Raw genomic sequence first — 13578 nt, 5'->3', positions numbered from 1 at the left:
ATAAAGATACTGTGTGTTTATCTACAACTAAAAAAAAAAAAGATGTTGCTCTATGACAAAGTAAGAAGACTACTTTAAAAGTACAGTGTACTCTTCTTTGTTCGTATGAGCAGCTTGACCTATATTTGGCTAACTACTCACACAGCTAAACTCTCCTAATTGCTAGCACCTATTCTACTTAATGTTTCATGACACGGGCATCACATACTATTCAGATTGTTTTACCCTTAGCCAAGAAGGTTTCGAAAACTGGCTCTCGCCTGTGCTGGTCCAGTGAGGCTTTCAAGTTTCACTTAAAACTCTAAGAGAAAGCTGTTTCCAGCTTGGAGCAGCCTGGGCCAGCAGGGAGGCTGGGTGACTCATCTTTCCACACCCTGACTTCACTATGAGGTTTGGCATTAACCATTGGTTTGTACACCTCAATTCAAATATCACCATAAAAATTCACTCCCAAATCATGGATATCAACCAGCATCCTGTTTTACTCACAGCCCTTATCATCAATAATTGAGAAAAGGGAGACGGCTTTGCCATTCCAAGGATAATCCTTTCAAGTATCTCAACATCTTTATATATATATATATATATATATATATATATATATATATATATATATATATATATATATATATCCCTTTAAGTACTTTGAACTAAGCTTTACTTCATAAGGTGTAATATTAGCTTTGCACAGAAAGATCTACTGAAGCTCTCTCCAATTGGATTTCACCCTGGGTTTCCACCTTCAGGAGCACACTGAGACACTTAGGAAGTTTAGGCCTGTGGTCCCTTGTGGAATCTGAGTATGGTGAACCAGGAATAGCCTGGAGATGGGGTGGGACCTGGGACCCCCCCCACCACACTCAATACTCCTGCCTCAGCTTCCCAAGTGCCTGGGATTATAAGCAAATGCCACCCAATCAGGTTGAGTGGGGCCTCTGTTCTGTGGGAGAATCTCCTAAAGGTAGGATTCATGCAATCTCCTAGTATCTCAGAGTGACAAAAGCTCAAAAGGGTGGTTGCAGTTGGAAAACATGGCCTCCGAGGCACCAGCAAACACAGAGAGTTAGATTATTTCTATTCCCAGTTGAGAAGACCTCAAGAGTTTCTTATTGAGAAATCAGGGCAAAATGAATGAACGCATCTGCATTACACACCACAGGGAATGCTCTATGCAGGGGCTTAGAGCATACCTGTGATGTGTAATGCAGATGCATTCATTTTATAAATCAGTGCATGTAGATCCTTAGCACAGTGCCTGGCACCTAGAAAATATTCATTAAATGCTAATTTCAATAATTGTTGTTATCCTAAAAATAGTAATGCATAGTGCATTACTAAAAACTACTGTTTTTAATTAAAAACTACTGTTAACCTATGGAGACTCCTCAAAAAACTAGGAATGGAACCATCATTTGACCTATACCACTCAAAGGACTTAAAATTAGCATACTACAGTGAGCCACATCAATGTCTATAGTGGCTCAATTCATAACAGCTGAACTATGGAACCAACCTAGGTATCCTTCAAGAGATGAATGGATAAAGAAAATGTGGTATATATATATATGAAATGGAGTATTACTCAGCCATAAAGAAGAATGAAATTATGGCAGTTGCCAGTAAATGGAAGAATCTGGAGACTATCATGCTAAGTGAACTAAGCCAATCCCCCCAATCCAAAGGTCAAATGGTCCTGATGCACAGATGCTAACATACATTAAGAGGGCAGAGAGAATAGAAATTCAGTGGATTAGACAAGGGGGAATGAAGGGAAGGGAGTGGGGATAGGACTAGGAAAGATAGTGGAATGAACTGGACAGAACTTTCCTATGTTCACATGTGAATGCATAATCAGAGTAACTCCACATCATGTACAGCCACAAGACTGGGATCCTAATTAGAGTAAGATGTACTCCATATGTGCATAAATACATCAAGATAGACTCTGTCATGTATGACTAAAAAGAATAATAACAACAACAACAATGACAAAAAGAAAAATCAAGGCAGGCTCTGTGCTCCAGAAATATCCTTCAGTTATAATAACAAGCCAATCACTTGGAGAAAGTGGAGCGAATGTGAACTTTCTTCATTGGACTATTTGTCTATACCCCAACTTTCTAGACCTGCTGGTTCCAGAGATTCTTCTTGGACAGCCAGTGTGGATCAGAGACAATTTTCTGTCAGGCCCAAAAGTGACCAGAGGCTTACCTGGGCAGGGCATAAGATCCTGAGGCCCACTCCCAAGCCTTTTGCTTTCCCTTTCTAATTGAAAAAGAATTGGAGAGGAGCCTTGGTAAGTCCTGTATTGTTAATCTACAAATCAGAATATGAGGGCAATACATGATTTCATCTACTAAAGAATCGCCCTGGGGGAGCTGTGGTTGTGGCTCAGCCATAGAGAGCTCGCCTAGCATGTGCGAGGCCCTGGGTTTGATCCTCAGCACAACCTAAAAATAAATAAATAAATAAATAAATAAATAAATAAAATAAATGTATTGTGTCCAACTACAAATGAAAAATCAATATAAAAAAGAAATTCCTCATATTATATTTAATTAAACCTTAATACATTAAGTCTACAAATAAAAAATCCTAAGTCATATGATAAGGAAAGTCTATCTAACTGCAGACAATTCACCTGTAAGGACTGATAAAGGGAGAACTGAAGAAATTTGAGCATTCAGCTGAAATAGGAGTTCACTGTGCTGAGTTCACTGGCGGTCTTCAACCAACAGGTCCAGAATCATTCATTTCTTTGTCCAATGCTCACATGTACTGCCCACAGGGATACAGTTGTGGGCAAAAAAGGACTTCCTCTCTTTTATGACACTTACCAGCTAATGGTAAGGAACTCAAACGATCATTAAAAAATACTTAAAAGGGCTGTGGCTGTGGCTCAGTGGTAGCGTGCTCACCTAGCATGTATGAGGTACTGGGTTCGATCCTCAGCACCACATAAAAATAAAGACAATAGTGATGCAGCCACATCATTGTTTATAGTGGCTCAATTCATAATAGCTAAGCTATGGAACCAACCTATTTACTAAAAAAAATATTAAAAGAAAATACGTAAACACTCTGGTGTTATGAAACCAGAGATATCTGTCTTGTTTGGGGTGAGGCAGGTAGGAAGATCTTCCCAGGGAAAGTGATATTGAGTGAAGGTCCTTATAATCAATCTTAAATCTTACGAGGAGGAGGAATAGGAAAGGATAGATACGAACTGTGGCTGGGGAGGGCTTGGGGTAGGGAGGGGCTTTGTATGTTTGAGGAACTGAAAGGTGACTACTGTGGGTGGAGTAGCCAAGTGCAGGGCCACAGTGGGGGAAGCAGGGCAGGAGCTGACTCCTCTAGCAGGCCACTCAGGGACTTTGACCGTGGTGATCTGTCCTAATAACAATGGGAAGCCAGGGGACTAGAGGCCCTGGGGTAATAAGCCTGGGTTTGAATTGGGAAAAGACCCCTGTGGCTGCAGCGTGGAGGATAAGCTGGAAGCAGGCAAGAACGGTGTCCAGTGGCCTCAGCATTGTGTGGGGACCTGTTACAACATGCATTTTCAAACTTCACTCCAGGCCCACTGAATCCAAAAATTTACAAGTGGGGGTTAGCTATTTCTTTTAATAAGCATCGCAGGTGATTCTAATGTCAAGTGTGAGCTGGATGAGAATATGCCCATCACAAGGCACATGAGTGATTTTTTGAGTCCCCAACATTTTAATGGCAATCTGGTGACTAAAACACTGGTACCCTTACCTCTTTTATTTTTTCCTTACAAATCTTATACTGCTTCTTCTGACTTTCTAAGAAAGTTGTCAAATCTTTCTTCTGCTGGGCCAAGATCTGTTGCTGGAACTTCTTCTCATCTGCTGCAGCTACCTTTGCCTGAGAAAACAACAAAGATGCCTGTTTTTCACACAGAATTCAGATGTCTACATTCCCCAGTGCAGGAAGAGTCCAACATGCTGAATAATGTAATATTTTGAACAAATAATTAATAAAAAATAATGGCTTCTGTGATTTTCATATCTTAAAAAATTTATCACTAAAAAATACATTCCCAATTATGGGAAAAGTATGAAGGTTGGACCCATAAACATGTTTTATTGATCACAAAAACATTCATGGAACTGAAAGAAAACCAAGAATTATAATAAAGGATTTTTATCACATTGTTGGCAGCCCAAGGGTTAAATTTAAAAATGGATAAATAACCATGATTTATTCTGAGAATCAAACGCTAACCAATTAATTATTCCAATGATCAGATTCCCTAGTGGGATCATCTCAAGTATATAGGAAGGCTAATGACATTTTGTTTTCTTAGGTACCTGCTATGATCCACAACAGTCAGGCATGTGGCATTTGGGGTGGGGGCAGGGGGTGTCCTACATGTATAAAATACAGACCATACGAAAGGTCACCCAACCAATAGTGACTCCTGAAGGTAACCAAATCTAAGTTTCGGAGAGCCCTCCAGATGAAGTATGTGGAAGATGGGGAACTTAGGAGACAGGAAATTAGGCTTCATGATTCTTTTCATACATCTTTTCACCTTTAGCTTCCATTATCAAAGATCCTTCCATTAGAAACAATTCTTGACACACATTTGCCAAGTCAAATTCCCAAGAAAGAATCTGACTGGTTTATTTAATCGACATCACCCCTACTTGGGCCGCTGGGGAAACGCTCCTTCCACATGGAGAGGCGGCTTAATTGCTGAAGTGCCCTGGCACTGTGTGCTCCATTGCCAGGGCGTATATGTCCGTCCCTGCTTCTCCACAGCAGCTGAGTCTCATGGGGGCAGGAGAGGAGGGGACCCGGTTTTAGCTTTGGCAGAATCAGTCATCTGAATCTTGTTCATGTCACTAGGCCCATTTTTCTGCAGACATAAAACCTTTCTCATATGGAACACTTATCAGTACAAAGGTGATACTTTGACTTTCTGCTTGTGTTACCCTTTTGTCTGTTTTAAAATTAGCTTAGAGGAGCTAAGGGTGTAGCTCAGTGGTGTAGCTCATATTTAGTGTGTGTGAGGCCCTGGGTTTGAGTTCCAGCATCATCAAAAAGTAATAAATTAAAATAATTAATTTAGCTTAAAATTTGCATAAGGAAGGGAGGTGCCCTCTAGAAAACCCAAATCTTGGCTAGATGAATCTCTTGCCACCACTGGGAGGGTGTCCATCCTGAGTGCATCAGCTACTGGCAGGGACTATCCCCTCTAAATAGGACCATTTGAAGAGAACTGGACACAGCAGGTACAGGACCAAACCTGCTGTGAGTCCCCAGAAGGGAGTGACAACCTCTGGGTAGAGATACACCAGCAAGGACGTATTTGAATGAGTTTTCAGATAGTATTTTATCTCCGAATGAGAACTTTAAGTAGCATCTAGCAGCAATCCTGTTCCCCCTGACCCGAAGGTGCCCCTTAGGTACCCTGCTCCTGCTCCCCACTGACTGGGACAGTCAGGGCTTGGTGAGGGCGCGGGACACACACTGACCTCCTTTTCTATGATAGCCACTTGCTTCTTGGCCAGCTTCTCCAGCTCGATGGACGAGTTGTTGGCATGCGTCTCCACCTCCTTCTGGAGCTTGAGGCGGTGCTCGTCCATCTCAGCCTTCAGCTTGTTCTCCAGGGCGATCAGCTGCTTCTGGTGCTGGCGCCGCATCCGCTTATAACCTGACATCTGTTCCCGCAACTCGTTCTCCTGCTCATGCTCATGGATCTGCCGTGTAACCTGAATTGAGTCGGGGAACAGAACTCAGATCACCAGGTTCACGAGGGAAAACTTTCCAGGCAGAACAGAACCCTCCGGTGTTCCCCGTCCTGGCACCGTCCATACAGCCAACACTCTCCTGTAGGGGGCGCAGTGCTGGGTGTGCTTCCCACTTCTCTGATCCCTCAAAACCATCCCATTCATTTTATGCAGTCACAAGAAAGGTGTTACTGCTCCCGTTTTGTAGATAAAGACATTGAGCAGTTTAGGGAAGTAATTTATTTATTTATTATATTTGGTCAAAATAGGCTTTAACACATTTTTGCTGTGCCAGTTATATACTGCTAATAACGGGGAGAGGTGGGGAGCTGGGATTCAGACCCATTTCTGTCAGATTCCAGAGCCATGCCACACCAGCATTTCTCAACCTGGAGGCTACTGACAACTGGCTGGATAACTGTGTGTTGTGGGAGATGCACAGGAGGGTAGTGAGTAGCATCCCTGGACCCACTCACAGCCAGTGGCAGCTCCCAAGTCATGACAATCAAAACTGTCTTCATGGGGCTGGAGTTGTCGCTCAGCAGTAGAGCGCATGCCTCGAACATGTGAGGCACTGGGTTCAATTCCTAGCACCATATATAAATACAAATAAAATAAAGGTCCAGGGCTGGGGTTGTGGCTCAGTTGGTAGAGCGCTTGCCTCGCATGTGTGAGGCACTGGGTTTGATTCTCAGCACCACGTATAAGTAAATAAATAAAGGTCAATCAATAACTAACAAAACAAAACAAAACAAAACAAAACAAAAAACCTTCAGATAGTGCCAGATGTGCCTCGCAGAGCAAAATCCCCTCCAGTTGAGAAGCACTGTATTATTTTGTTTTGTTTTGTTTCTTCTTCTTTGTTTTTTGGTTAGAATTATGACTCTAACAGTGAAAAGGACTTTAAATATTCCTCTAAAATGGTCTGAATATGATTTATTTCCTATTCTTGTGGCCAGGGGTGAAGAGGGAGAGGGGGGAAAGTGGGGGTGAGAGAGCTCTTTTAAATCATCTGTGTCCTTCCTCCTCTTCCTCACAAAAGAGATGTTAACAAATTATAATAATTTTTTCTTACAAAGGAGAAAGCATTTCTATGACTTTTGGGTAGCTGCTTTTCCTGGTAACTTTTCCTTAACTTATCCTCTAGAAAATATCCAACAAGTTGAACAGTAAGAACAAAAATCTTAGAATCTCTAGTTTCTTTCTGAGGAAACTTCTCTGATTTTCTAGACCGTCCTTCAATTTACCATCCTTCCTTATTTTTCTGTTAGAGTGTCCTGTTAGATCAGTTTTTTTCTCATTTTTCCTATTTTATAAAAAATTTAATTACAAGATTATAACTTTAGTTTTGTACTTCATGAGGTGATTCAGTCACTCCCATGGACATAGGTACTTCTTCCCATCCTAACCCCCAAACAAGTTTTACTGGAAATTTTCATGCTGTTATTAATGCTCTGTACTATTTTCAGTTTATGGGTCAAAGAGCATTTTATACAAAAAACAATTTGTTTCTCTGCTCTTTTTCGAAGGTGTCCCTGCACACTAGACGGAGTCCTTACTATCAAGAAAGTGCTGTTCTGTAACGGGAGAGTATTATCACTGTAGACCATTAAACGTTAGCTGAACTTTCAAATGTTTCCAGCTGAAACAAACACAAGGGTTCAAATTCATTTTTCTTTTCTGAAGGACAAACCTCCTTAAAGTATGAGGAGTAAGAACAGAAGGTATTTCAAGATCAAAAAAAGGATAGCAACTCCGAAAAGACATCTAACCCTCTAAAGAAAATGAATGATCTATTTTGTCATCATGACAGCAGGTTGTTTATTTATTTATTTTGGGTGCTGGGGATGATACCCAGGCAGGGGCTTGGGCAGGCAAAGCCCTGAGCCATACTCCAGCTCTGCTGTTATTTTTTTCTTACATAGTTTTATTTCTCAGTGGAGGCAAGGAAAGAAGTAGTTTGGGATGTATATATAAACTTCACTCCTTCATGCTTATGCTTTCCTCAAGCACAACTTTAGGGAAAAAGTAATTTTAATCAATAGAAAGGATACCATTTAGGGACTGTGGGGTTGTGGCTCAGTGGTAGCATGCTTGCATAGCATGCATGAGGCACGGGGTTTGATTCTCAGCACCACATACATACAAATAAATAAAATAAAGACCCATCAATAACTAAAAATATTTAAAAAAAAAGAAAGGATACCATTTAGCCCTTTCTGAATTTAATTAATTATTTAATTTCAGGTAAACATCCCAGTAGTTCCTGTTCCCAGGTAACAAGTTAAAAGATAGGCTTACCGGACCCCAATTTTTCTTATTTTAGTATTCCCTCTATAATAGAATTCCCAAAGCTGAGGCAGGACACACACTAAGGCTACCATGACACATTTTAAAAAACAAGTCGCAAGCACTGGTGTGTGGCCAGCCAGATATTCTCAGAGTGGCCATTTCCCTAAACCAAGAGGCTAGGGATAAAAGAAAATGGAGCCAAGAAATATTTCCTAGCTGAACTGGTGGGTGGGTCCTGTAAAGAGGGCTGATTCTACTGCTCACCAGAGTACACCTGGTGACAAAGCTTGCCACGTTGTCACTGTACATTAATTCCAGGAGTCACATTTTGCTTTCGGACCCTTTCCATGATTTGGATAATCACCTTTTTAACCTCAGAATATCACCTCCCTTTTCCCATTTTTCAAAACCAAACTTTCTAAATTGCAAATTGTCTTTTTGGGCACACAGGGAGACACTCAGTTTTATACATGCTTAAGGTGAACATGTGAATTTAAATAAAAGTATAACTAGATGTTTCATTTGTGAAGCTTAACATGAAATATATTAAAAATATGTTAATTACATTATGTATGCCTGTGTGTTTTAAGTTTACACTGTGTGGCTAAACAATATGCTACTTGGTAAACAGAATTTTTTAAAAAGCCATTAATTAAGCCATAATTTTATCATGCTTTATGGTTTACAAAGGCTTTCACATATAATTTACCTCTTTAATTTTTACAAGGCCTGGGGTTTTAACCAGGGTCCTATGATTCTTGAATTGCCTGAGGGAATTCACATCACCAAGGCAGAAAAAGAATGATTATTCTCTGCTATGAAGTAATAGAGGGAATCAGCCCCCCAAAAGTCAAAGTTGGTGAGAGGGCTAAGTTTAAACTACGATTTTTGTAAGTCTTAAAAGGAGAAAAAAGTTACAGAGATGCAGTGACAAGTTCTCACAATGGTAGCCTCAGCATGTGAAAAAACACAAAGGGGTAGTGCCATCATGCCACACCCAGTGGGTCCTTCACTTATGCAACTGACCTTGGACAAAGGACTTGACCCCATGAGGTCTTCACATGTACAGAGGACCTAGGATGATCTTCCACAGGACCGGAGGACTGGGTGAGATGACACATGTCAAAGTGCCTGGCCAGGTGTCCCCGACACACAGGAAAGGTTCACTGCGTGCTGTCTCCCCTCCTCCTGCGAGGCTGAGCAGTGTGTCTCTACCCTCTGCTCACCATGTCTGGTGATAGAGATACAGATGACAGTGCATGGGTCCAAGAGCAAGCACACGTTTAACAATAAAATTCTCCCTGTACCCAGCTTGTGGATTGTAAGAATAAGTCCAGGGTAAGGGTGCAGCTAGTGGAGAGTACCTGCTTACAATATGTGGGGCCCAAGTTCAATGCTCATCACAAAAAAGGAAAAAAAAAAAGTATGTGCAGTTTCTTTTCTTTAGGGTGATGGAGACCAAACCACCCAGGACCTAAAGCATGCTAAGCACATAGTCTACAACTGAGCTACATCCCCTTATATAATTTCTGAATCTGAATTATTACCTATTTCATATACCTGGGCTGTGTAAAAAAAAAAAAAAAAGAGCAAGTGATAAATAATGACCCAAAGGAGGACTGAAATTAAAAAAAAAAAAAGTTGTCCAAAGCTTCTTTACTTAATCCCAGCAAAATTTGGCCCTAAAATAAACCATTTTATACAAAGTATAAAATGTGCCTATTATGAACAAAATGCTGTACTAGAAGGCCAATAAGCAACTTATTGAACACAGTAGATGTTCAGCATGGTGGCTGATAATGTCACCCTCTTAAGAGATCAAAGCCAATTTACGAGATTAATTATTTGTAAGAATCAAAATGATGCGTATGATAAAAGTGGCCACCTCAGCACTTAGCACAAATGAAATTTATGGCAAGTTCTTAAAAAGAATACAATGAGTCACATTTTGGCATTAGAGATGTGACAGTCCCCTCTTTAGAACACCTAAGGAAAAAGTGCTTTAAGTTCTTACTGAAAGGAATGACTGATATTAGGCTATTCTGCCTTGCAACAGAAAATATTATATGAATAACTCAGCAATGCACACTTCAAATCCAAATTCTCATGTGACAGCAGGGCAGGAAGAGACCTCATTCATTCATTTATTCATTCATTGGGCACATGTTTATTGACAGACTTGGGCCACGTGGGCTGGGCACAGTGAAAAATGGTATCTATTAGTAATGACCTCAGAGAGCTAAGAAGTAAAGAATAAGGAAGGAGACAGGCAATATTTCCCTAAATATCCTCTGGTACACTGTCCAGGAAGGGAACACATTTTCAAGTATTTAAAAAAAAAAAAAAAAACTGGGCTCATGAGAGGTGAAACAGTAGCATTCACTGTGGAGGCTCTAATATATTTGTATTCTTATGCATCAAATAGATTCAAATATCCGATTTCACAATTATTTGAATAATTAGACTACATTTTGAAAACTCCAAGTGTATACCCCTTTCTGAAACTAGTAAAGTCAAGTAAAAGAATTTGCCTGGACAGAACAATAACCATTTTCTCCTCTGTGCTTCTCTGGGAACTCCCAGATCAGAGTGTCCCCCTTACGCGGCTGTCCTCCTAATGTGTTCTACCATACCTGCGCAGTGAGACCATTGCAGTCCACTGGGAATTCCTTTGTAAGGCCAACAACTCAGTTGTCGGGTAGATATATATGGTCTTGGAGTCCTTTATTAATGTCTACTATGGAAACTTCCAGGGACCCACACACTACAAAATTTTAAGAAGAGATGGCATCAGATGTAGCAAGAGCTGAAACATTCTCATGGGTCATTAATATAATTAGAACATGAGGATCTCCATTCACCAACAATAAAAATTTAAGCAATGCACATCTCAAAGGACCAAGGAGACAGATTCATAATTCTGAAGAGCTATATAAACAACTTTCTCCAGATAACAAATCAACTTAGTATGAACTTTCTCACAGAAGAAGGAAAATGAAAGAAAAAAATGTAAATGTCCTTCTTTTTTTTTTTAACTCTTCAGAGTAAGGCCAATAATCTCTGCCTTTGGAAGATTATAATAAAAAAATTACTATTCTAAAGTTTCCTCTGGTTTCCAGGTTGGTGTTCCTTCTTTTTCCTTTGTTATAAATTGGAGTGTGTAGCAGTGCGTGAGGACCCCCAGATCTCAGTTTTGAGGTGCCCAAATAATAAAAGCAGCCAGCAGTGTGAGCCTGTCACTCATGATCTTCATACACTTGTGAATCACCTTATTCAGAAGCATGATTAGAAAATATTAACGAGGGGAGACGCCACAAAGGTAGGCCTCTTTGGGGTGTATGTTGAAGAGGTAGTTTTGTAAAACAAATTTAGGAACAGTAATTTCTTAAAATTAATTTTCAAGTCAATGTAAAATACACTCTCATGCTTTGTTCCTCATAACTAAAAAATTAACTTCTAAATTCTCTTTGGTATTCACTTTTGGAACCCTCTGTGGCTTGATAGAACCTCTACTGGAAGGGTATAAAGCAAGAGTAAAACCCATATCAATCAATGTGTGTTGCTACCAGCTATGAGATGTGAGGCAAGACTTCAACAACAATTTGATTATTTGTTACACTGGACCTTCATTTCCCCATGATCTTGCTCTTACTTTGAAGTTATTTATGCCATTTTAGTCCTTTTCATTTGAATTGGGATCCATAAAAACACAAGAGGATTCATCATAAAATACTTCTTTATGATATTTCAGTGTCCTGGGTTATATACTTCTTTTGGAAGGTTTTAAAATAAAATAAGATAATGGGTGGTAGAGCAGTAGCCCTTGATAATATATGTTAAAATAGCCACACCAATAGTTAGATTGTCCAAAATGGGGCATGGAATCATATAATCCCATACCCTTTTCCCCTTCCATCGATTTATTTTTCTTCCTCAAAATCACTAGATATAAATGCCACTGAGCTCTGCAAAACTTTCATCCATCCTATCATGACCCCCATGGCATCACATTTGGAAGGGTAGCCACAAGAACACTTGCTTTTGTGGCTGAAGCAACAGCCCATCAGCTATTCTGTTTTTAACTTACATGAGGGCAGGGGCCCTTCAGCAAATCAAAACTCCATCCGAGACATGGAGCTGGGCAGTTCTCTGGATGGGCGTTATGAAGCTTGTAGGATTCAGAGGGGCTCCTGAGGACCTTTCCCCTCGCCTGAATGGCCTGGCAGGGAAGCAGCTTTTATCCTCCCCAGACAGGAAGACTGTGATGGCTGATACACAGAGTGGCCCTGGGTGAGTTCACAGATGCCAGCGTGAGATTATCCTGGCATGACTGTAGTAGTAGCTTAGAGGGAGGGAGGAGAGTCATGAATATATGATGTGGGAATGAGGGTGTGGCACGTGGGAAAAGGAGAACCTGTCCCGGAGGGGGGAGGCCACCTGGTACAATGTCCGATTCCACAGAAACCAGCTCATGGTGTCCCGATGCTCTGGGCTCCCTCACCGTTCCTCCTCTCACTTCTACATGAGCAGGTTTGGATAAAGGTACAAGTCTCACCAGAGTCTGTGGTAAGTAGCAATGGTGCTCTCAAATACCATATGTATTCTTTTGTCAGACATCATGGCAGGAAGATAATTATTATTTAATAATCCCATGATGCTTTATTTAGACTCAAAGCACATTTCTAGGTGCTTAACAATCATTAGCAACTACATAGTGGACATTTTAAGATCTCCATTACACAGCAGAGCATTCCTTGAAAATAAAAAAATTACCTTTCAAAGCATTACAAGAAACTTCTCCATAAAGGAACTTAAGAGTGGGATTATTTATAAGCAGTCTAAATTAAATTGCTTGCTTTTAGACAGCAGCAGGCATGAGCAAAATATGAAGGGGCTTTAACTTCCATTTTCCCTATATTTGGGTTTTTCAAGAGTATGATCCATTCTAAATTTCAAAGATAATCAGAGCCTTGGAAGACTTGAGAAATAAAAGTAGAAATTGGGTTTGAAAAATAGGACAAGAAAAATGATCATTTCTGGGTCGGCCTCCGATGATGTCATCATAGGTTCTAAATGTAATAGCCAAGCAGTGTATACTAACTCTTTCTGCCCATGTGACCTCTAACATCAATTTGGGCAAAACAACTAATATTTCAATAATTTTTTGGCTGAGAAGTGAGATGAAGGAGGAAAAGATTAAAGAGAGTTTACAATGCCAAGGATGAAACGATGTCTGTGTGTGTGTGTGTGTGTGTGTGTGTGAGTGTGTGTGTGTGTGAGTGTGAGCGCGCACGCGCACGCGTGGGGGGCCAAGGGGAGGAGGCATGAAAACTAACTCTTCCAGCACACACCCCTTTTGCTACTACAAGGGCATCCAGCAATCACATTTGCAATAGTAAAAATGCTGAAGAATCCTACAGCCCCTTTTCTTCCACGATCAGCCCTCTCCTCTCCTAAAAGCCCTTCTTGCTTTATTGGTGCCGGAAATTCTTTAGGGGTTAAATGGGGAAGTGCAGCCACTACCATTGTT

At 40.6% G+C, this 13578-nt stretch overlaps 1 protein-coding gene across 8 annotated transcripts in view; it reads right to left on the bottom strand.

The window, feature by feature from the left end:
- The window catches only part of Taok3 (TAO kinase 3), a 189204-nt gene that overhangs the window by 19296 nt on the left and 156330 nt on the right, over positions 1-13578 (bottom strand). For 7 of the 8 annotated variants that reach the window (XM_005336826.5, XM_078039046.1, XM_021734243.3 and 4 more), the window contains 2 exons: positions 5502-5738; positions 3757-3885 (listed from right to left, as the gene is read on the bottom strand). In XM_005336826.5, coding sequence (XP_005336883.4) covers positions 3757-3885; positions 5502-5738 — 366 coding nt within the window. Of the gene's footprint in view, positions 1-3756; positions 3886-5501; positions 5739-9074; positions 9253-13578 lie in introns of those variants that run through there. The other variant, XM_040289419.2, reaches the window with a different exon arrangement.

The sequence above is a fragment of the Ictidomys tridecemlineatus genome, chromosome 2, assembly GCF_052094955.1.
Source record: "Ictidomys tridecemlineatus isolate mIctTri1 chromosome 2, mIctTri1.hap1, whole genome shotgun sequence".
NCBI classification, from domain to species: domain Eukaryota; kingdom Metazoa; phylum Chordata; class Mammalia; order Rodentia; family Sciuridae; genus Ictidomys; species Ictidomys tridecemlineatus.
The sequence above is the reverse complement of the archived record's forward strand: the minus strand, read 5'-3'. Positions and strand labels throughout refer to the sequence as shown.